The sequence below is a fragment of the Microplitis mediator genome, chromosome 8 (assembly GCF_029852145.1).
Source record: "Microplitis mediator isolate UGA2020A chromosome 8, iyMicMedi2.1, whole genome shotgun sequence".
NCBI classification, from domain to species: Eukaryota; Metazoa; Arthropoda; class Insecta; order Hymenoptera; family Braconidae; genus Microplitis; species Microplitis mediator.
The window spans coordinates 9,595,300-9,620,545 of NC_079976.1; the positions used below are offsets into that span (position 1 = coordinate 9,595,300).

Consider the following 25,246-nt stretch of genomic DNA (forward strand, 5'->3'; position numbering starts at 1 on the left):
AAATATTTGTTAAGCTCTGTAGCTGACTTTTATATTTCCTAAAAAATAAAGAGAGTAGCAAATTTTTATTTAATCTGGGACCGAAATTATTACTGCAGAAGAAACTGCGTTGGGTACAGTCAGGTCAAAAAATTTTGGAATACCCCTCTGACTGATCTGCTAGTTTTGTTGGCTAGTTTCAGCGACATTTGCAATTATGTCTATATTCTCTTTCAACTTAGATTAGATGTAAATAATTTTATTATAGTCATTTTTTTTTAAATAAAAGAAAAAATAAATTTTACTTTTTTTGGGATATGTATATATAAATATAAATGTTTGTTTACGATCGAGGAAAGATAACTCGTAGGTGGATGTACTCAGTATGTGCAGTATGTTAAACTAAAGAACAAGTAGATAAAAAATAAAATTTATAAAAAAGTGTCGACATAGAGTTTACTATTGTCCCAACGGCTGAATTACTGATGCCCTTAGCGTCATCACATATGGTTATGAATATTACTAAGCTAGTAAACGTGTGGGTAGCTTTTAGCTTTGTTCGTTCACTTACACTCCGAACTCCGGTCTTCAGTCTCCGGTCCCAGGTCTGTAGTCTGTAGTATGTAGTATGTACTTACTATACACTTACATGGCATTTGTTTATTCCTTTGCTTTTTTATTCAGTCACACACTATTCTTTCATTATTTTTTTTTTTGTTGCTTATTTCTTTGTACTTTATTTTATTATTCATCTTGCAAGGTATCATACACTGAGACAACCTTTTGGTGTGTAAAAGCCCAAGGTAACCGTACCACCCGATTTACACCCACATTGTCGCTTCCTGTCTACACTTCCGCTCAGCTGAACAATGTATTTTATCTATACTGAGTGTGAATGATGAGAAAGTAGCCAATACACCAATAACTTAATGGGCAGGTACTTTTTATTTGGTTGAGGCTACTGAATTTAAGTATAATATAAAGCCGGGAAAGATGGGGTCGCTTTAAATAAGTAATTAATTATTTTATTTTGCAATTTTAAGAAAATTCTGTAGGAATTTATAAGGGCCAGAATATGAGATCATGAATAGTATAAAGAAGTTACTGAAAATTTTTAAGGATTTGTAGATTTGACACTCAAGTTGACGTTTAGTATCAATACTTCCACATGAATCTGAACAACTTTTATCCAACTGAGCGACGTTCATATAATAACTTCCAAACAAAAGCGTCATTTCGAAACTGTTATCATCTTTAATAGATTATATATTTAAATAATTATTAATCTGATAGAAAACCTGTACTTTAATAATTAATAAAATAACAAAGTTGATTGAATAAATACATGGGATCTAACACTTGGAGAAGTTAGTGGGCCGTAATTTTGAAATAAACCGCCGATTTTTAAATTTCTTTTACTAACTCTCTCAGTTCGGACAAGACTTTACTTATTATTTTATTTATTGATAGGCCGTTTGGTGTCAAGTAGACCGCTTTTATTCAAACGATAAATATATATATATATATTTAAAGATTTGAGATATTTATAAATAAAAACATTACTGGCGTCTGTTTTGGTCCGTGATGAGGATTATTGTCGATGTAAACACGAGGAAATCGATTTTTATTATAAAGAAATAAATCAACTTGGTCATAACTTTGCTTGTAATTATTTTTTTTTGCCGGTCTATTGACTTATCGTTTAACGTAAATCCTATTGCCCTTTATTAAACTTTTTTTTTCATCTCACTTTCATCCCACTTTCTCTCTTTTCCCAATCGGTGTTTGTTTGTTTTTTCGATACTGACAGCCCTCATTTTTTTTTTTTTATCATAATCGCGAGCAAGTAAATGAAATTTATTTAAAATAAAATAATAAAACTGCAGCCGTGGATGGTAAAATTAAGTTTTACTTTGGCTACCGTTGAGTTATCGTTACTAATTTTGTACGGAAAATTTTAGTTACAAAACTTTATTTTAAATTTACCCATGATAAATATATTTAAAATAACAAAAGTAAGTGGGCTAAGTCTAAACGTATAAAAAATACTTTATTTTATTGAGAGAAACAAACATTTGCTGAAGGCTCTCAGTAAATATGATGCGTCATTGTGCAGACCCTTGACTACAATATATGATAATGAGTATGCATGTCTATTGTTATGTGTCAAGATGAAATAAAATACTTAAAAAAATTCTAAGGGTTATTGTTTCTCAGAAAATAGTCTCGATTTAATAAAAAGTAACCAACGAAACTCTAATGGTTTTGTTTTAATTATCCGCAAACCGCAAGTACTTTTGCTTTAACAAAAATTTCCTGTAGCATTTTTTCGGTTAAATTTATTATTTTTTACTTCATTTAAAAAATATTCCAAACATTTCCTGCAGAAAAAGTTTCTTAAACTAAAATAAAAATGTTAAAAAAAAAAAATAAATAAACTGAGTGCAACAATGGATTCATTACCGAAAGCGAAGCCGGCGATTCGGCTCGAGCCAAAATAAAAAGTAACCGGTAAAAAATCCTCGGGATACGTGGGCCCTTGCACATACTAAAAGGTGATTATTCTCGTGAGGTCACTGGCCCTTTTACTTTTATCTTACTCGCTCTTTCTTGCACTCTTTCACTTACTCACTTACTCACTCACTCACTCACTCATTCACTCACTCACTCACTTACTTACTCACTCTCCTTTTATTTATTAAAAATAAAATAAAATAAACCTCAACTCAACTCAACTCTGGCATAATGCATCTGTACGCATCCGCCTCGGCCGAGCCCTTATACACCCGGGCCCGAAAGAAAAAAATTTCGTGCATTTCACGGTACTCGAGCGTATACTGAATAAGACTGACTTTCAGACGGTTTATTGTATGGTTTGTACTACTACTCAAAGTAAATTTACTAGGCTTTTACCTCTGTAAATATTATTTACTAAATTCAAGTCCTTTTAAAAACTAGAACTAAAAAAAAAAGGAATTTTCGGGTTTCAGGAATTTTTTTTTTTTGACTGAGAGATCGAGGGACCAGGGAGATAAAGGGGAGAGTAAAAGGTGAAAACAATGGGAATGATGAGGCTGAAAGCAGCGGGAGCAGAATAACAAGAATGAGGAGGATAAAAAAGAGGAGAGTGCATTGAATCAAGGGTCGTTGGACGCGTCGATCGATCCTTCCGCCAAAGCGTTACACGTACGCGGTTGCCCGCCGGATAAACGGAGAGCTAATGAGTACAGGAAAACCAACAAGTATCTCTACTCCACGTTCTTGGTTTTCTTGGTCAACGTTTCTCTGGGTCCAATAACCCAGACGATTCCCAGATAAAATGGATACCCGAAAACCAACAGCCAAATATTCAAACATTTTTTTTTGTTCCCTATTATTCTTCAAGATTGGAGATGCGTGAAAATTATTCACGCTGAAAATTTTATGATACTAATTATCATCACATTGTAGTAAAAGTTGCCTTTTTTGTACGACACACTTTAATCATATAATTATTGTAATTTTAACGATATGATATGTTAGTACTCAAAGCACACTTTAATCAATATATTAATAATTACTACAACAATACTAGCTATTAATAGTTATATCACATGATAAATATTACAACCGCATGATAATATCTTTAATAATACATCAATAGTAATAGTAATTATCATCCGGTAGTAATTATTACAATTTATATGGTAACAGTTATTGTCTCTGATGGTAATGATTGTTATGCAGTACGAAAAAAATTCCACTCTTACGACAACCGGATTTTGGTTAATTTTTCAGTGCTTCGATCAGCTTATTTGTACAATTACTTACACTACATTTTACTATTTAAAGAGGTTTTATAGTCATTTTTGTCCAAGTTTTTCTCTCAAAAAAAACCTCTAACCGGAAAATACAGTACAAAGCTCGGTGGGTTACTCTATGATCTAGCAATCTAGGTTATCATTTTTTTTAAATGTTCATTTGTTGAAGAGAAAAACATGGACAAAAGTTTCTACCCTGCTTAAAAAATCCGATCGATTCTCATAGATGTATATACAAGGCCCTATACTTAAAATAACACCGCTGTCGGTGTAAATATTCTAGACCGGTGTTAAAATAACGCCGCCGCCGGTGTAGATATTCTTTACCGGTGTTAAAATATTTTACATTGTGAATATTTTTACTTACTCAATCACTATCCTTGTTAATAAATGATATTTTTTATTAATTTTCATAAAGAACTGACATTTTTTGTGTTTGATAATCTTTAAAGTTAATACTCCAAGCGGGCGCAATTTACCCAGCTTTTACACCGGTATCACTCCGCTTTTACACCGGTTACCCTGCTTTAATACCGGTATTTTTAACACCGGTGTAATTTCATTTTTACACCGGGCGGAGTTAAAACGAGTCCATTTTTAACACCGCTCTTTTTACAGTGTATGACAAATTTCTAAAATTACAGTTTAAGCTTTAATGTTTAAAGATTTTTGCCTCGAAGGCCTGTTTTCACTGTAGAAACTGTAATTTTTCAACTGCTCTTTTTTCCGTGGAGTCAATTTCGATTTTATTTAGATTTTTTCGTCTTAAATCATGGCTAAGTAAGCCCACTAAGCCTAAACCGAGGCGAAAACTCAAGTATTTCATATTTTCGTAAAAAAAAGTCAAGTTTGTCTTGTGAAAAACGGTTCTAAATGTCGACTTGGTTAAACCAAGTCTAATTCAAGTTTTATTTTTGACCTGGGTTATAAAAAATAAAAATGACAATATTTCTCGTTATTATTATATGACACCAGCAAATGCTTACACGGTTACAAACTAACTTCGTACATCAAATGCAAATAAGCACTACTCGTGCACAAGTCAAACACCGCGATAAAAACATTTAAATTTGAAACCTAGTATAATATCTTGCTGGAAAAAAACATTAATCATATAAGTGTTTTAATGATATTGTCCACGTTTCTGTTTACTATAAAATTATCAGCATGTATAAAAACAAATTTTGTAAAAAATTTAATTTCCTTACAAAAAAGGTCACGAGAAATTTCCGTGTAAATCTAAAAATCTGGAAGTAATTTTGATTGGAAGAAAACTATAAAAATGAAGGCAATTTTATTTTGAAAATAAAATTTATAAAATTATGATGAAAATAATAATAAAAGAAAAAAAACATATTTAAATTTTCTTAGCGGTAAGTTAAAAAAAAATGAAGTGAGACAATACTTCCTACATGGAAGAAGACTATAATTTTATAGCCAGTCTATGAAAGCAGACCCTAGACCTAGGTGCGAGCGTTTGTTTGATCTGGGTCGTGTGATTGCGACAATGCTTTGTTTGTTAGTCATACAGAGACACATATACACTCTTGAACACACTTAGACACACCAGAAGGCTTTAAGACTTGAATTGTGGTGACACAATACATTTATAAGACATATTAGCTGTACTCGCCCACGTGCACGTGCAACGTTTGTTTTTTAACTTGCTCTATCATTACAATCATGCCGATCATCTTAAGTAATGTGTCTTCTAGTACACTGATATTTGATGAAAGCTTCATTGTCTTTGTTTACAATATTCGGTATCGCGACTAGTCAAATCTAAGGACCAAGTTTTGAAAAAATAACCGGAAGAAATCATCTCGAAATAAGATTTTTGACTCAAAGTTTATAAAATATCAAAATTTTTTATAATTCGCTTTGAATTCGAAAAATTTTGTAAGTCAAAAAGTTCACACCTCAAATTTTTTCAAATCAATTTTGATTCAAAAATTGTAAGAGTAGAAAATATTTAACGCTTTGTGCGTAAAGTGTTTAATTACTTCTAAACTATTAAATTTACATTAAAATTGTACATGACCTTTTCTGTAGGAAATTTTATTACTTACAATATCGAGTGAAAAGTAAAAGTTATAGATTTACAATAAATTTACAAAAAAAATTGCTGGTTAAATTATAAATTTTTTGAAAAGCGCTCAAGTTTTTTTAGTTTGAAAAAGTAAAGGCTCGTTACGAAAACACACAGAGAATAAACTAGCCTATGAAAACCTTATAAGCATAAAAAGGTCTAGGTGATGGGATAAGAAATGTGTAAAAGAAGTAGATGTGGAAGTTGAATAAGCATAAGAGGATACAAAAAAGAAGGAAGAAGAAGAAGAAGATGAAGCAGCAACACGTTGAACAAGCTTTGAATTAATATATGGAAGAAAGCTAGGATATGTTGTTACTTATTGGGCATCAAGTTTATACAACAGCCTCTTACTTCTGATAGCCTTGAGTTATAACTTTTAACCCTTTAAACATAAAAAACAACAAACAGTTAATTTATGCCGCGATAATAAAAATAATGTTTAATTAATTATTTTTTAGTTTGTTTTAACGGTTCAGCTAACGCTCATATAGATAATAATAATCACGATAATGATGATGATGTTGTAGAAAAGTGTTGATAGATAATTACTTAAGATCTAATGTTACTTAAAGCTTTTACTATTATACGCATAAAACAGTAGTCATGTCTAGTTATTATTTATTTCTTGTCTGAGTTACGGTTTGTAAACCTCCTTTTTGCTTATTTTTAACTACCAGTACTTACTACTTATTACTTATTACTTATTACTCATTACTATTGTCAACATTATTTTAATATACCCATTTTATTATCAATATCTTTATTTGGTTCTTCTTATTTATGTCATTTCGAGTTGATTTTAAGAAAAAATTATAAGATACCTTTTTTGTAGAGCATGAAATTTTCGAACTGATTATTCTTTAAACAGGAAAAAATGTAAATTATTTAATTAATTACAATGTTTTGAAATCCACACAGTTCCCGAGTCGAAATATTGAATTTTAAATTGAACTTTTTGAACATAATCTTAACGTTTTAGACATTAAAAATTTAAATTGACCGTTTTTAACTTATTCAAAACGCAGATTAAATTATTACGAATCCAAAACGTAATTAAAACTTAGTTAGACTTACTCTCTAAACCTGAAATAGTGAATTATCACTAATTCACAGTGTATACTACTATTTGCCGCAGCTAAAAGTCGACCACTTGGAATTAGAGCATATACACTCATTTACCCAGTGATTTAAAAAAGTAATGTTTTAAATCTACTGTGTAAAAAGTAAAATTTTCACTATTTATACATAAAATTCACTTTTTTTTCCAGTGAACCAGTTGATCACTGGGAAAAACAGTGAAAATTTAACTATTTCAAGTTTAGAGAGTATACTATAAGGAAATATAAGCATACCAACAAATTTTTTCATCAATTTTGTACTCCTGGATTATAATCACGTCAATCCCTCAAAATTTTTGAGTGCCCCCACCTGGCTTTTAAGACAGATACCAGTAGCCATAAAAGCTTAGCAAAAAAATTACGAAGTTACATTTTAGGTACTTCAAATATACGTTCAAAACGTTAGAAGCGTTCAATTTACGTTCAAAACGTTGAGAACGTTAAAGTTACGTCTAATTTTTGAAAAATAACTAAAGTTTGTTTTTTTCAAATTATTTGACTTCCGGTTGATTTTAGAGAAAGATTGTAAGAAATCTTTTTTGTAGAGCATAACATTTCCTATCAGATTTAGTACTTTAATTTAGGTAAATATTTAATTAATCCTAAATTACAAGTGTGCAATCAAGGAACTTGTGAATTGTCACTTTAGATCCCACGTTACTACGATTTAACATGATTCCCATTGAGCGGACAGACGCAAATGATAAAAAAATCAGATGGCTAAATCTCGTCGTTTAATTTGCTCGTAATAATTGTGTTGTTATTTAAATCGAGGGAGAGTCTTCGTTTGTAACTTAACGTGAAAGTCGTGCACGCCCAATGAAAGCGAGATTTTGCTAGAGGAGAGGAAGTACATCGTCTCCATTAAAGAAATAAAAAGAGAGAGAAAGAGAGAGAGATACCTTTTACTTAACCATGTACTGTATGTATAGACTTACGCTTACGCTTACTATCGATTTATTGTTGTCTGGGCTGTGTTACGACTTAACCCGGAAGGCGATTCGCCAAGAGACTATATTTATTATTATTTTTATTATGTATATACATAAATATATAAACATATTACTTAACATAAATAATAAAATAACAAAAGTATAAGAGTTTATTTTAATACTAAATTGAGTCGCGAGATACACTTAACTCTACATTTATTACTAATGCAATCTAGTACTGAGTCGCGAGTATAAAGAGTACTCTCTTTGTGATAACTATCACTTTAAATAGGATTCATAAAGTCCCCGCCTCTAAATCGTGAGAAATAGAAATTTATCGGTTATATTTACTCACTTCCGCTTTATATTAATATTTATTTTATGTATGTATATATTCATAATGCTATCTCATTTAAATAAATTAATTGATTAATTAATTAAAGACTTGAGAAATTTTTAGTTTTTTTTTTTCGCGGGAACTAGAAATTATGTCGGTTATTGGAAAATTTATTGAGCTTAGCAAAAATTGTGGGCCAAGTATTGAAGATATGTAAAAAATGTATGAAGGAAAGTTGTAGAGAATTTGATTTTCTATAAGAAAGATTTTACGAACTTTTGCTCTAAAACCGACCGGAAATAAAATATTATTAATAAATCGGATCGAAAAATCGTTTTTGCAAAAATAATGATTTTAAAACTCAGTTTTTGAAAATCGGACCGAAACCAAGGGTGCATTCAGAAATGCTCTAGCTTTAGCTCTAGCCAAACGTTGCCATATAGCGAGAGCTAAAGCTAGAGCCTTTCCGAATGCATCCCAATAATTTCCCTTTTTTTTTTTAAATTGCCAATTTTCTTAGCGGGAAGGAAAAAAGTCCAACTGGCTTTCAATTTGCTTAAAAAAACAAAAAACTAAATTCCACTCGATCCTACATTTGAATTAAACTTACAAGAAAATTCTTTTCTTAAATTTTCCGAATTGAGCGCCAATTATTTGAATTTGAAAATTGACAGGTAAAGTTAAATGTAGATAGTGGAAAATAGCTGAGCTTTATAAATGCATGGGTTTGTACGCATATACTTTACTTGAAGACTGGTTTACTATTGCTAGTAGTAGTACTAGTATCAATATCAGGATCCTACAAGAACATCAAACAGAAAGAGAAGTTTTAAGAGACAAGAACAGTAGCATTTGCCGTTATAGGTGCAAGTAAGATGCTTGGATATACATAAGGAGTAGAAAAAGCTACTCATGGGTAACAACTAACGAGTTGCTGTCAGCTACTAACATTTGCGATTCGCGACAATAACCTATGCATCTTATATATATATATTTATTTATTTATTCGTGTTACTATGATGATTCGAGAAGTGCGTATAACTATTTCTTATACATATATAGTTTAAATGAAACATGCAATTAGGTATCTACAACTATTTCTATTGAGTTAAATATATAAGAAAATATACTTTACGGTATTTAAAATAAACATATATGTGTAGGTATTATCTAAAAACATAGCAAACATAACTAGTATAGTAAAAGTTAAGGCAGTTTAGTATTTGTTGGCAAGTTTATTTTCTTATAAGAAGCCGCAGGTAAATTATCATAACGAGAATTGCTGGTCATCTTGTTTGGTAACAAGAAATGAGAGGTATTGATATTCATTTGGTGATGAAAAATAAATATTTTTATAAGTATTTCCGTTTTGTTAAATGGAAGGGGGAAAAAGTGAATGAGGTTGGGTTTAAAGAAGTTTGTAATTGCGTTGCTTGGTTTTTGAGGGATTTTTGAAAAACTTTTAATAATTTATTGTGAGTAGAATCGAGAAGAAAAACTGGGATTTGGTTCAGTGGAGAGATCAGACTTTTGGCTACAGTTTTCACAAATCTATTGATTCTCGATCATTAGTTATTCAAGATACTGAATTTTAAATCGTCACTTATTTAGTTATTTCACTTTTTTAATATTTTTTACAATTTATAAGTCGAGGGATAGAAGTGAAAATTTTTTTATTTCTCTATCGTAAAAATCAGACTTTAGCTACAACTTATACTTTTCGACTTATTTTTCTCCAGTAGTTTCTAAGTTATTCAATTTATACGCTGGGCCTTTAGAGCCAAACGTTTTTTGTACCAAAATTATCTGTTTTCCGATTATTAGTGTCCAAAGTGACTATTCAAAATTACGATTTGACTCAATCGAAACTTAGGCAGCTCAAATTTTTACCACTCACCAATTAATTTTCGTTTCATTCTCGCAATTTGATTCAAAACTGTAAATTTACTACGCACCCTCAGTTTAAATTTTCTTATTCCTTCTTCTAAACTCAAAAATTCATCTTACCAACTTATAACTCCAACCCACTCTTCCCAACTAAAACTATAACCCATCCACACTTTCCTCAATTAAAATTAAAAATTTAACAGCTACCGAAATTCAAATCTCATCTAAAATTTTCCCTCACACTGTCCAGCTAACTTCCAAAAATCAATCCTCAATTTCCAAAACCTTTTCCTATCTAAATAAGCTACAATCTACATCATATTCTCAAAATTCTTCAGTTCACACGCAAAAGACATCTCAGATCTTAGATCAGCATCCAAAATAAAAAAAAAAAACTATCACCAAACTTGTTTAATTCCAGGAACAAAACCGCCAGTAAATATTTCTCATTCAACATCTGGTTTGACCAGGTGACCAGGTGGATAAAGATCCCTCAATACCCTCTATAACTCGATCCTCAATTCTCATATCTCACATTATCCACGGCAGCTCTTTAGACTCAGCTCCAGCTCGAGCTTCGACTTGAAGTTATTTAGTTATTTTAACGAGCGAGCGAACTAATTTGGTGATTTTTAGTTACGAGTCTTTCGTCGGTCTATAAATCAAGATATGGAGGTTTAGGCTTAAGGTTTAAGCAGTCAGTCTTTATGCTTTGTTTGGGCTTTTAAATATATATATGGTCGAAAGAATGGAACTCGATTTTAACACTGACCCAAATCTAGCATGACACCTAATGGTGAAAAGATGAAATAAAAAAAAATTTAAGTATTATTTATAAATCTAGATTTCACCTGTCAATTTATTTTTTTTGAAACTCTGGCCTTTATTTGATTTATAATTTGGACATATTAATAAATGAGATTTTAATGAATTGGATGAAAGTTTTCTTTAGACTTCAGACATCTGAGATCAGACCTCAAGGTTTTGTTGACTTGAAAGAGTACGTTTAATGAGAATGATGGATGTTTATGATATTGATGATGATGATGATGATGATGATGATGATGATAATTTTCAGCGATGACTAGAATCGCGGATTTGTTAAAAGATTTTATGGAATGGATCAGACTGGATGTTTAGTACTTGTAAATTAGAGATAACGGTTTAACCGTTATTTAGAGCAAACATACTATCGACGCCCTGAAGATTTGAATATCGATTAGCTGGAGATCGAATCAAGATCGGTACTTAACGGTTTTTTTTTTGCTATATCAATTTTTTTAATTAAATAACGTTTTAACTGCTGTAATTAAGGGACTGGTAAGTATATTTGTAAGGTTAAAAACATCGGCAAATAGAAAATTTTATCCTCTACAAAAAAGGTTTCTTCAACTTTTATCGTAAAATCAACCGGAAGTCAGATATTTTTCTAAAACCCATTCGAGTTAATTTTCTTAAATAATTAATTAAATAAAGTTTGCATGGCTATAATTACTAAGCTAATTAATATTTTTGAATGTTTATATACATAATCGGATAGAAAATTTTGTATTTTACAAAAAAGGTCTCTTATAATTTTTCTCAAAAACCGACCGGAAATGAAATATTATCAGAAAACCAACAGAAAAATTTTTTTTCTAATAAAGAGAGCATGTGTAATTGATAAATTTAATGCCCTACAGAAATATTTATTATCATTTCAGCCAAGAAAATAATTGAAAACTAAATATACGCAATTATTTAGAAAATTTTATTTAATGAATAAAAATTAATTATCATAATTATTATCTATTATAATTTTTAAAAAAATAATAATCATAATAATAAAATATGACGTTATTCAAGTTATAAAATTAATAACATACTATTTTAGGTGGTAATTTATCAAGTAAAACTATACTTATGATTTAATGATTTTACCTCAGTTTCAATCAACTTGAAAACTTTTAAGTTCAATAAAATTTATTATTCTACGAATAAGTATTTAGTATTACGGTATATTAGCTAGATCACACGTCTCAATTATCCAGTTTCCGGTATTTTAGTATATATTAAAAAATAATATGCGAAACGTTAAACTTTATTTTTATTTTTATTGTTTGACCGGTGGTATGAAAAAAAAAATTTAATTATTGGTTGCGTTACGGTTAAATATAATAGAATATAAAGTTAAATAAAAAAGAAAAAATTAAGATCGGATTGTGTTGTGATGTAATAAATATTTCGTGACCTAGATCAATCGACATGTTCACAGAGAGTAAATTGAAACTTTCTAGTTTTGCGTTGACAGTAATATCTTGATAACAAATAAGTTATTGGCATATAAGTTATTGATCAATATTACATTCAATAACAAACGATTTATAGATTATTTATTAACGTAAATATATATTTTACATATACTTTGTAGGTACTGTAATCGAGTAATATGGGGCAATGGAACAAATAAATATTTATTGTTATTTTTACTTAGTCGTTGAATTTATTTTTGAGTTTTAGTTTTTTATACTTTGTTTTTTGGAATTATTTTAGTTGCAGTTGATTATTTTGAAAAATTGTCCGGATATTTTTTTATAGAGCGGAAAATTTCCGATCTGATCGATTTAATTCGAGTTGCAGCTTCTTTTATATATGTTTCTACGTACCGCGAACCTCCAGTTTTTCGATCGAATAAAAAATGTAATTTTGGTAGGCCAAAAATAATTAAATTTTCGCGCGAAATTTGAAATTTTTATTTAAAAACTCCGTCATTTTGTTCTATTTCAATTTTTTCTTTAGCCCGAGGGTCATGGCACGGAAAATACTTTCGAGTTTAATACATGTTTTGGTTTTTTTGATTTCAGGTACTGTAAAGATCGCTATCACTGCAGCAGTAGGGGGACTTTTTTTGGAGCGTTGGGAGATTGTGAATAACTCGCTGAATTTTGAATTTTTGGTCCGAAAATTGTACACTAAGAGAAAAATTTATTTGAGCCAAATAAGATTTTTTTCAGGCAAATTAATCCCATATTTGAATGGACCCAATCAATACTTATTTGAGACAAAGATATGGTTCATTTGAATGCAATAATGATTTGTTTATAGTTAACAAATCTGTATTTGAATGGTGGCACTGTAGCGCCATTTGTTAGCTACAAACAAATATATATTTGAATGAAATAAATGATTTTGTTCAGTCAAATAAATCTATTTATTTGGCTCAAATAAATTGTTCTCTCATTGATATCTTGTATTCATTATATATCCTTTAAACATTAAAACATTTCATGCAGTTGTTTTCTTTAAAAAAATTCCCAAAAATCATCTTTTTTTCAGGCGGTCACGCTAGTGGTTCCCCTTAACTACAGATAGTTAAAGTGTAAATAATTGATCAAAATTGGGAAAAATTTTCCTCTTTGTTTTTTTTTTTTAAATATCTCATTTCCGGTTGATTTTAACAGAAAATTGTATTATACTACTTTTGTCAAGCATAAAATTCCGTATCTGTCAATGCTAATTGACACTAAAAAAATGAATGAATTCATCGATTAGTCACTTGAAATGAACATTACTTGAACAAAAATTAAAAATCCCACGCTATTTAAATTTCATTTATTTTTCCCAAATTACTTCAGACCTTTGACAACTATTCGGTTTAACTTGAATTTATATTTAACCTTAAAAATATAAATTAACCATATAATTTTTATTTAAAAAAAAAATTTAATTCGACACAACATTGAACACCGAGTTTTCGGGTTCTTTATCCACCTACTTATTGTTACTTCCGCCTGAATGATAATAAAATGTGAAAGCTTGTCATGTTCCTCAAAACATCGCCCACTTTTTTATTTTTTATTTTTAACAAACAATAAACTTTATTATTACTTCAATACGTAGGAGTCAAGTTCATTACTTAATAGAGTATTTTATACTATTAGTTCATTAGTGAGCTCGTTTATCAACTTTTACTTCAATTCATCACATCATACATCATTATGTATTAATAATAAAAATTATAATAGGAGTAAATTTTTAATAGAAAATAAAAAAGAATTAAATTTACTTTATAATCCAGACCACAGAATTTTATCGTATATATGGGGCCATTCCATTTACAATGAAAAAAAAATTTTCTATTCATAAAAAATATGTTTTTATTCAATTAGAAAATCATATTATTCGGTAATAAGTAATAATAACTTTTTCACATTAAAAACTTGACGCATTGGAAGCAGAAATTTTTTTATTTTTTTAATTGAAAAAAAAGAAGTAGAACGGTTCGGAATCGCATCATCGGATCTGCCTCAAAATTTTCTCCACACTATTCAAAATTTTTGAGATTTTTTTCAACGGAAAAAAAATTTTATACATTTTGAAAATTGCACTTTTATTTTTAGAAATAAAAAAAAAATGGAAATAAAAAAATTATCAAATTTTTAAATATTTTTTGTTGAAAGTTAACTTAAGCCTGAAAAAATTGATGTACGAATTTATATAGTGATCTAAATTTTTCATAAAGTTATGGACATTTTAAAATTTTTCATCCGACATTTTCAAAAATTCATAACTTTTTGAAAAGCGATATAAAGATTCGAAAAAAATCATGGATGCGTTTTTCAAAAAGTACTATAACTTGTAAAAAAATTGTCTAAATAAATAATGATCGAGTCCACGACTTTGGTGATTTGGCGTAGAATGCCCCATATCTATATATTTTTATATGTATGTAAATAATTTTTTTTTAAAAAGAAACCGAGCCGCGTAGTCTAGTATAATTTTCAACGGTACAGTAGTAGAGTATAGTAATAATAATAATATTAATAATAATAAAGTGGTAGTGGTTGCCCACGTCACGGTCCACCAGGCCGATCAACCGTCCGTGCACCCAGACTTAGCTACTGGTCTACGCCCACGCATAATCAACTCTTAGGTAGTTTTCATCCTCATTATCATTATCATTATCATTCGAATAATAACTCTGATCATATCATACATTACCAAAATTACACTGGCATATTTTTTGGTTCTGTCCAATTGTTTCTGGGCTACTTAATTTTTAAAGTTTTTATATGAAATATCATAAAAATTCTTTTAAAAAATTGACATTAAATAAATCTGGTCATCTTTTATGTCAAAATTTTCGATCATTACTTTTTTATAAGTAAATTTTGTTACATGCCAATTTCACTGTAATGTACAGTAATAGACTATTACATACCAATAGCGGAAAGTAGGACATTTTAACCCGTGTGTATAATTGCCTACCCGAGCCGAAAGCAAGGGTGACAAACACGCGGATTGGGACGTTCTGCCTTCCCTTTTGGTGTGTACATAGATTTTCACCAGACCTGTACCTGAAATTTTAAATTTTTGCCTGTTTGTGTGAAGAATGGCGCATGCGCTAATTTTCATAATTTGTTTTCTTGTTAAAGACAAGAACGGCTTTCTTCTCTTTAAACAGGGCAGGAATTTAAACTTTCGGTGCAGGTATAGTGAAAAATTATCAATGTTAAAATGAACTTTCCTTCAGAGTGAATTCGAAAATAACTCAAGCGAGTCAAAACGTACGAAAAAAACATTAGATTTTGATTAACTTGACTTACTTAGTATCATTTAAGTCAAAAAAAGTCAAATTTAAGTTATTTTTTTGACTCAGTAATTCACTCTGGATTGAATTCGCATTTATTCCGAAAATTTTTGACAATATATATTATATATACAAAGAAATAAATAGATTTGTTTCATTGTATCTGAAAAAAAGTGAAAACGCCTTAGGGTCAACTTGAAGTGCGGATTTGTTAAATAAACGGGAAGTTGTACAAGTTTATATGTATATATATATATGACAGTATGAAGAATAAAAAGATCTGTGTTACGTAGTTGTTGAATAAGACAACAAGACACCGTGCCCGTTGTATTTGCTGTGAGCACAACGTGTTTATGCATATTTCACCAAGAATCCGGTCCTGCTGTTCGTCTGTCCGTTATTTCCACTAAGGATTCACATGCACATTACAGTCACTGACTACTACTGCCTCTCAATATTTACTTGTTTATTTATTATTATGGTTTATGTTTTGTTTAAATTATTTAATAAACTGTTGGCCGTATTCTAAATGCGTCATACACTTAAATTATTATTATTATTATTATTATTATTATTATTGTTATTGTTATTAATATTATTATTTTTAAGGTGCGTAAGTCGCGATACATTCCGATGGGTTTTAACTGTGGTTACTTTTTGTGGATTGTTTTATGTTTGTGAGTAATAATATTATTTATTCCGGGAAGTTATCAATTTTAGTTTATGGAGATTCATTTTTATCGGACTCGTATCGGGATAAAAGAGGAAGAAGCAAAATGTAAATGACTAATTATTTATTATTAAATTTATCTTGTATCCTGTGATATTTAACGGCAACTGAATCCAGGAAGTCGGGATATAAGATGGAACGAGTCTTGGGTTGAGTATATTTGCTGAGAAAATTATTATTGAAGCTAATTCTGGGGCGTGGTCAATCAATCTCGATGACGAAATGACGCGTGTGACGATTTATTTGATTTTGTTTTTTATGTGCGCAGAATGGGAACATTACAATTGATAGGAAATAAAAAAATTTTCAAAGCGGACACAGGTCAAAAAATTAAAAATTTGACGCTCTATAAAATTAGTGTAATAAGAATTTCCGTTAAAGTCAACCGGAAATGAGATATTTTGAAAAAACTTACTGACAGTAATTTTTTTTTGGATTCATTATTAATTATATTAAATTTAAAAGACTGTAATTAATAGAGTGATTACTAGTTTTATTAGGAATATTGATAGGTATACGAATGGAAGAGCTAGGTATAGATTAACACTAATTATACACGTATTAGTTAGTGGTTAAGAATAGAGTTAACCAAGCAGATGTAATATGTACGTGAAAAAAAAGCATGATAATTCGTCCTGTATGCGCTATCCTGTCCAATCACTCCGCGATCCATCAATTTTTCAATGTTCAAGAGTATATTCGGATATGAAATTTGATATTCTACAAAAAAAAAGTCTAAGACATGTTTGAAATCAACCGGAAATAAAATATTTTTAAAAAACCGACTGAAAATAACTTTTTTTGGAAATCATTATTAAATATATTTTATTCAAAATGCTGTAATTAATAGAATAATTTATATTTCTTAGTGTTTAAGGACACGGTTGGATAGGACATTTGATGCTCTACAAAAAAGGTATCTTATAAATTCACCCTCAAATGTACTGGAACAAAGATATCTCAAAAAAATTGAGAATGGTTTTTTTGAAAATCATTATTAATTATATTAAATTTCAAAAATTGTAATCAATAGAGTAAATAATATTTTTCGGTATTTAAGAACATTGTGGGATAGAAAATTTAATGCTCTACAAAAAAGTTTTCTTAGGAATTGACCCTCAAATGTACCGGAACTAAGATATCTCAAAAAACTGAGAATGGTTTTTTTTTAAAATCATTATTAAATTTCAAATACTTTAATTATTAGAGAAATGATTATTTTTCAGTATGTAAGGACATTGTTGGATAGGAAATTTAATGCTCTTCAAAAAAGATAAGATACAAATTTTTCGTAAAATCAACCAGAGATGAGATATTTTAAAAAAACATTAACATTCCATAGCATTCTTTCAATTGTCGTAAAAAAACCTACTACTGATATCGATTTTCAGTTTCATATCACGATTAACTGATAGCTTTATCGTGGGAAATCTGGCTTCCGTTTAAATCGGTAACTATTTCCTTACAAAGCAATCATCGCCCTCGGTAAACATGACCCTTTTTGTCGGGTTAAAAACGCATTAAATCTAAAAAAAAACAATTCATTACATAATTTACAGGACTTACAGTATCTCTGTCCTTTTACAACCACAAATTCTCATCAGTTGATTTTATCACGTCACGCATTCGTTCCAAGTGACCCGACGACTCCGCGATCTAAATCGTATATTTCATTGTCTTATTCATTCTCTCTCTGGTTCTATTCTATCCTACACTATCCAGGATTGGGTCTGGCGGGTTTGCTTGGGTGCCACGGGAGTAGAATCAGTAAGTTCAATACCAAGAGAAAGGTCACCCGGTTGATTTGCATCAGCGATTGCTAACTAGGTGGAACGCATCTTTTATACTTATTTTACTTTTTATCTGTCCATTTGTTTGACACATTGCTAGAACCCGGCTATAACGGACCTTCTATTTAGATTCAAACATTCAAGAGACATCTTATATCTTTCCAGACCGTGAGAATTACATCGATTCGCTTTAATTAAACGATCATGACCTACTATTACTTACCAATCACGCCTTTAATTCGATATTTTATTAAAATTTTAAATAACAAGAAAAATCACGGATTTAATTTATAGTCTTTGGATTTCGATATCTCGAGAACTAATGATCGAAACTTGATAAACTATGAATGCAAATTGTTCCTAAAAGTTTCAGTTTTGCAATAAATCTGGTCCGCATTCTTAACATTTATGAGTTTAAAAATTATGAATTCGATATCTCGAAAACTAATGATCGAAACTTAATCGATCTCATATGAAAATTGTAGCTAAGACTTATAGCTTTGCAGGAATTCTGTTGAAAATTTTTTGAAGATCCAACAAAGTAAATACTGATCGGAACAACAGAAAGAAAAAACTTTCAATTTCCCATAATTTGAACCTACTGAGCAGTAATTTTCCTTCGTATAATCAGTAACGATAAAAAATAATAAAAACTTACGAGTTAGAGGTAGAGCGTGCCAACGCGTCGTGGCGCCACAACAGTAACAGCAAGTCTCGCGCCACACTTAGTCGCCGGCAGTGGCGCCGCAACAACTGGAGGAGGAGTTTCGGGTCTGGTAGCGACTGTGCTGCCGCGCAGTTCCCACACGAGATTGGTAAGTGAGCGAGGTCTGCTGAGACGCCTTGATCTGTAAAAGCAGGTCCATTAATTTTATTACTGGCATTAACTGATTCTGCGATTCCGATGATATAAAGAAACAGTAGCAAGTATTAAGTATCAAGTATAAGGTATCAAATATCATACAAACCTTTTTTCTGGAAGCTTGGCGCCTGCTCCCGAATCGCCCGAGGTTCTACCGCCAGAATGACTGGAATCAAGAGTACCATCAAGTTCCATCGCTTGTTGCAGATTAGTCAGACTCTTGTACCGAATATTAAAAAGCGGCGAGCCTCCCTTGAACCCTGGAGGAGTTTCTTTCAAAGGCGACGCGCTCTTCTGCCTCATTAGCGGACGGCCACGTTGAGTTCCGCTGTTTTTAACGTACAATTTGGCCAGCGGTGGTTTCTCAACTCTAGGCATGGGTTGGCCAGTTTGCGTGCCCGGTTGCCCAGTTTGTGGCGTGCCCGTATCTTTGACCGCGCGCCTGGTGCGTTTTTCCGCTTGCATCTTCTTGGTTGGAATCGTCTCGATAGGTGGAGGTTCCGGCCGGTCGTCCAGTAATGGAGCGATTGCTACAGTGATTGGCGTCAGCGGGGGACTGGAACTGCTATTTAATTGGTTGCCAGTTCCCGTGCTGCTGACGGGACTTTCGTATGGCGACCTCACGCTCTTGGGTAGGGGAGCGAACCCACGTACGTAATCGTAAATTTGATCTATTTCATCGTAGTCTTCGGTATAGGACTGGGGCACGCGGTTTTCATCCCGATAACTGTTTCCGCTTAGACCTAGACCTAGGCCCAGCCCAATACCGAGACTTAAATTTATGTTGCCATTTAAGCCTCCGCCATTTTGATTATGATGGTAGTGGTGATGATGGTGACGATGGTGATTATTTGCACTGTCAGAACTGACAGAACGACGTAAGAATGCCGCAGCACTTCTTGTTTGGCGGGTCTGCTTGCTCTCACCGAGTCTTCCATCGAGAACGTGAGCGCGATCTGCGACGTCAGCGACCAGGCGAGAAGAACGGTCGACTAGGCGTGTAAATTCAGTCATTGAACGTAACACGTCTTCGTTTCTAGCCTTCACTAATTTAAGAGGTGCTGCTAGAGGCAGCGAGACTGCGGCTCCTTCTCGCTGGAGTGGAAGCGCGAATATGTGTTCTTCTTCGAAGGTTGAGAGTAGACGAAGTTCTGGAAGAAATTGGGAAGATGATTTTAGACCGCGAGGTGGCTGCCCATAGACTAAACGAACGGTCAAGGGCAGCCGTTTACTGAGAAGTGCACGGGCTGTGTGGACGCCGCTGATGTTATCTTCACGAGCCAGTGCACTGAAGCGGCCACGCTGCTCCATGCTGAGGAGCAAGCTATCACCGTGGCTATCGACGCAGCGTAAAAAGCGCCCGCGGCCAGGTAGAGTAACTTCACCAGCTGTCAAGATTGTTTCGCCAGCGAGGAGACTCCTGGTGCCCTCTGCGATCACGTTGCTGGAATCGTCGAGTTTGCAGGCAATGCCGCGTATTGTTTCGCGGACTAGTGCGCCCTCTTCAGGGCAGCGGCGTGCGAGTTCGTTGACGGACTCAATACCACGGACGGCCCGACCCTCTTCGCTGAGGATCTCGAAGTAGCCGTGGTAGGAGTCTGGAATCGCGAGTCTTGGTCCCACACCGACTACTCGACGCCCCTCTTTGATTTTAACCGCCTGGGCGACTATTTTACGCCTACGTCCAGCGGACACCAGGAGCGCGGTGCTCTGTAGACTCGGCGCGGGCAACGTCGGGACTCCCAGACCGCCATACTGGCCTTTTGTTATCTTAATTACTGCTGGAAGACGATGCTTGCTTACGAACTCACGCAAATATGTCGCCTCTTCGGCCCAACGCGCCGCAGCGACGACAATTTGTCCGTCGGTAGCGGCCATACCCCAACATCAACTTTCAGTTATACACTATTGTCCTTTCCTCTTTTGTCGTTGATATTTTGCTCCAACGATCTTTGATACAACGACCTCTAGACCCCATCTGAAACAAGCAAAAAAATTTTTCTTTATTTATCGATCGTAAGCCTAATAATAATTTTTTCCATTAAAAATGATCATTTCATTTGAACACCCAGATAATTTCTCAACCGATCTATCTTTCAAAACAAATAATCTGCAACACAACTAAAAAAATCGGCGGAAAAACAAAAAATCGGCTCAATATCTTCTACTAGCCCCTACATTTTCACAAATTGAATAGAAATGTGGTTATAATTTTTCCCGCTCTATCGTATGACATAAAAAAAGCTTCAAAATTTTAAACCGATCTTTAAAAATCTGCCTATTAATTTTAAAAAAATCGTTTCAGAATTGTGCTCTTATTCTAATAGCATCCTCGGTAAATTTCCTATTCAAAACCTGTACAAAACGTCCAAAACAATATATAATCTACTTAAAAATCGGTATGTAAATAAGTATATTTATAGCAAGTATCGTAGAATTTAGTCGATAATTACCATAACTAAACAACACTTAACATATTCTCTTATAAAGACACATAATTGATCTAATAGTACGTTTTCCTCAGCCGTGGATTTTCCAACGGACGGTTCGCTCAAGGGTATACCGATTTTATTTTTACAATTTTTTCAGTCGACGTCACCGATCCTCAACTCGTGCTCATCCGCGAGAGAACACGATCTGAAAACGGGGATCGACATTTTGCCTTCCAGCTGATACTCGGAGCTTACTAGCTCAGTTCGGGTACCAATTAGGGACCGGTTTCTATAATTTTTATTTTTATTTACTCTCAAGACTAGTCTACGTAGTGAGAGGCCTGCGGATAGAATAGTGTAAACTAACTTTAGCTGGAAGCTACATATTTAATTGCCCTAGGTCAATTTTGTCTCGGTGTCTAAAACATGCACGTCTATTCCGTAAGTTAGGGAAAAATTAAGTGCAAGTAAATTTTTTTTTTTTCCTGTTAGATATTTTTATTTATTCAAGATTAATAATGCTCTTATTATGATGAATAGAAGTAATATTACCGTTGGTAATTACCCGAGATGGCCCTGAAGACAAATGCTGATAGCAGACTCAATAGTTTGTAATCCTAGTGACCAATGACCTTTCAATCGTGACAGACGCGCCTCTAGGAAGCTATTTGACATACTTTTTCATACATTATTCTACTCATAACCTCTGCAACCTCATAAACCTTTTTCTTCCTTACTACGGTTGCTACTAAAGCCAAGCCGTTAATTTAATCGAGCGGGAAAATTTGAAAAAAAAATCGGTCTGTCAGTTGACCCTGCGGGCCAGCCCCAAAACTTCCCGCTGTTTTCGAGCTCACTGAGCTCGAAAACATTATTGTGAATATATTTTCGAGCTCTTCGAGCTCGCAAATACTTTTGTATGCCATTGTTTTGTAAAAAACCATTTTTTAGCATTTCTTTCTTCCACGATATCTCGCGAACGAATTAACCGATTTTAATGGTTGAGGTGGCAATCGACGCGTTTTATCAAGTTCTAAAGCTGGTCGAATTTTGAAATTGATTTATTCAGCCGTTTTTGAGAAATTTCAAAAAAACCAAGGAAAAATTTTTTTTCGAATTCTTTCGTCAACGGTTTCTCTTGAACGAATGAACCGATTTTGATGGTTGAGGTGGCATTTGACGCGGCTTATAGAGTTTTAGAGCTGATTAGATTTTGGAATCAATCCATCGAGCAAATTGGAAGTTATCCAAATAAAACATTTTTGAAAAAATTTTATTTTTGAAATATCTCTGAACGCACCCTACCGATTAAGTTCAAATTTCTACGGCCTCAAGACATTAACAAGCCGCGTCGAATGACACCTCAACGATCAAAATCGGTTCATCCGTTCAAGAGTTATGAATATTTACATACATACACTCGGACATCATCGTGAAATTAGTCAGGATAGCTTCCTAGGACCTCGAAACGTCGACATCTGATGGAAATTCGATTTTCGTAAATCGGACCGAAACCAATAACTTCCCGAATTTTTGAAAATTTACAATTTTCTAAGCGGGAAGTTAAAAAAAAAAAAAAAATGAATAAATTTATGACTAATTAGTTTTCCAGTGGGAATTTGAAATTTTTTCCAAGTGAAGTAATAGGGTAATTAATATTTTGGGATATTTAGGAACATTATTAGAGAACAAATGTAATATTCTATAAAAAAAAGTTTCATGTAAATATGTTCTAAAATGCTCTAGAAATAAGATATTTCAAAAAAACCAACTGAAGATTATTTTTTTAAAAATCATTATTCATTAGATTAATTTTAAGAGACTGTAATCACCCTGATTAAGAAAAATGATTCAATCCATGTTGTGTCCATTTATGTATTAGTCGATTCAAATTGATTTAAATCATTTCAAATTATTTTTCTTAATCAGGGATAAGGCCATTCTCAGACAGTTCCCCCCCACTTTTTAAAAATTTTCAATGACTATCTTCAACCTTAATTAAAAAGAGACAACGTAGTACACGCAGAGAATTTTACGATATTTTTTACATCAAAGAGTTATAGAAAAATTACTATGTCATAGTAGCATGAGGACAGTATGGAATTATTGAACAAATTACCGATAACGTAGAAATTTTTAAAATACATCGAACAGAATTTATAAGGTGCGTTGTAATTTTGACAAGGCAACAGATTAAGAAATTTAAATTTCTTGGATAAAATTACAATGCACTTTGTAAATTCTGTTCGATGTATTTTAAGAATTTGATAGATAGAAATTTTTTCTACGTTACCCTGCTTTCAATTAAGGTTTTATTGAATTAATAAAATTTTAACATTTTTACGACAGTTGAAAGTTTCATATTTTCAAAAAGTGGAGGGGGGGGGCACTATTTGAGAAAACCCTTAATAGTGTAATGAATATTATTCTAGGTAAAGGTCATTGTTGAGTAGGAAATTTAATGCTCTACAAAAAAGGTCCATTGAATTTATACTCTAGTACCAACCAGAACTGAGATATTTAAAAAAAACTATAAAAAATCGACTTAAATTGCGAAGCGTAAAAATCGATAATATTATTTTATTGTGCGATTGTCGTGACTAAGAGCAATAACAGAAAAAAAAAGAATTGAGTAATCAAACCATTCTCCGGAGGAAATTTTCAAGAGTAATCGCGTGTTCCCAGCACGTACGAGGTCACATTTACCCTCAGGGAAAATAAATACTAAAAAAGTAACATACGTATATTTGTTGTATTAAATGCTAATTTATTGAGACGTTAAAGATTTAAAATCGTTATCAAGTACATTACGATTGTCTGAGTGAAAGTTATTGGCATAATTTACAGCATATAAATTATACAATTTCTTATTGTCATTATTATTGCTTAACCACTTTTATTATTATTATATTCATATGTATGTAGATATTCCGAGTGATAGGTTATGTGTCATTGTGTAGGTAGCGATGATGATAATATCGTAATATTCTAGTCGATTCTCAGATTTACGAGTGTCAATAACGCATGCCGATGATCTGAGATAATGTTATTGTGTTTTAAATTATTATACCAACTTATCTTTTAATTTTTATTTAAAAGTTTTAAATACTGCGTGATTCGTCCTTTTACGGTTTCATTTTTGGATACTTGTTTATAATTGAAGATCTTTTTTTTTCATAATTAAATTACTAATCACAGAGAATTTTCTTCTTTACAAAAAAGGTCTCATTAAATTTCATCATAATATCAACCGGAAATGAAATAATTTAAAAAATCAAACTTAGTAATTTTTTTAACCTTTTGTTACTTGCGCTCTTTCTGCCATCTCACTTACGCTCGAAGAGTCACCATAAGTTGAGTAGTCAGAGCAGCGCCACGCTTATAGCGCGAATTACGAAAGCTTAAAAATTATTATCATAATTAGGCTTTCAGTAGCTGTAATTAATAGAGCAATTAAAATTTTCGAGCCACTAAGGACATCTTTCGATAGGAAATTTAATGATCTACAAAAAATGTCTCTTATAAATTTGCTCTAAAATGAACTTGAAACGAAATATTTGAAGAAAACCTATTAAAGTTGTGGAAAAATTGTTTTGATTAAAATAATTAATTATTTTGTACCCATTAATTTATTTATTATTATTAATATTATTCATTGAATATTTTTAGCGGACATAGATGAGAAGGAGCGAAAGGTTAAAACAAAAGGGACAAAGAT

At 32.1% G+C, this 25,246-nt stretch overlaps 1 protein-coding gene across 4 annotated transcripts in view; it reads right to left on the reverse strand.

Moving 5' to 3' along the window:
- Positions 1-25,246, reverse strand: part of LOC130672838 (uncharacterized) — a 117,152-nt gene that overhangs the window by 7,570 nt on the left and 84,336 nt on the right. For all 4 annotated transcript variants that reach the window (XM_057477598.1, XM_057477596.1, XM_057477597.1 and 1 more), the window contains exons 4-5: positions 19,203-21,074; positions 18,893-19,082 (exon numbers count right to left, since the gene is read on the reverse strand). In XM_057477598.1, the coding sequence (XP_057333581.1) occupies positions 18,896-19,082; positions 19,203-20,974 (1,959 nt within the window). In that variant the 5' untranslated portion in view covers positions 20,975-21,074 and the 3' untranslated portion in view covers positions 18,893-18,895. The remainder of the gene's footprint in view (positions 1-18,892; positions 19,083-19,202; positions 21,075-25,246) is intronic.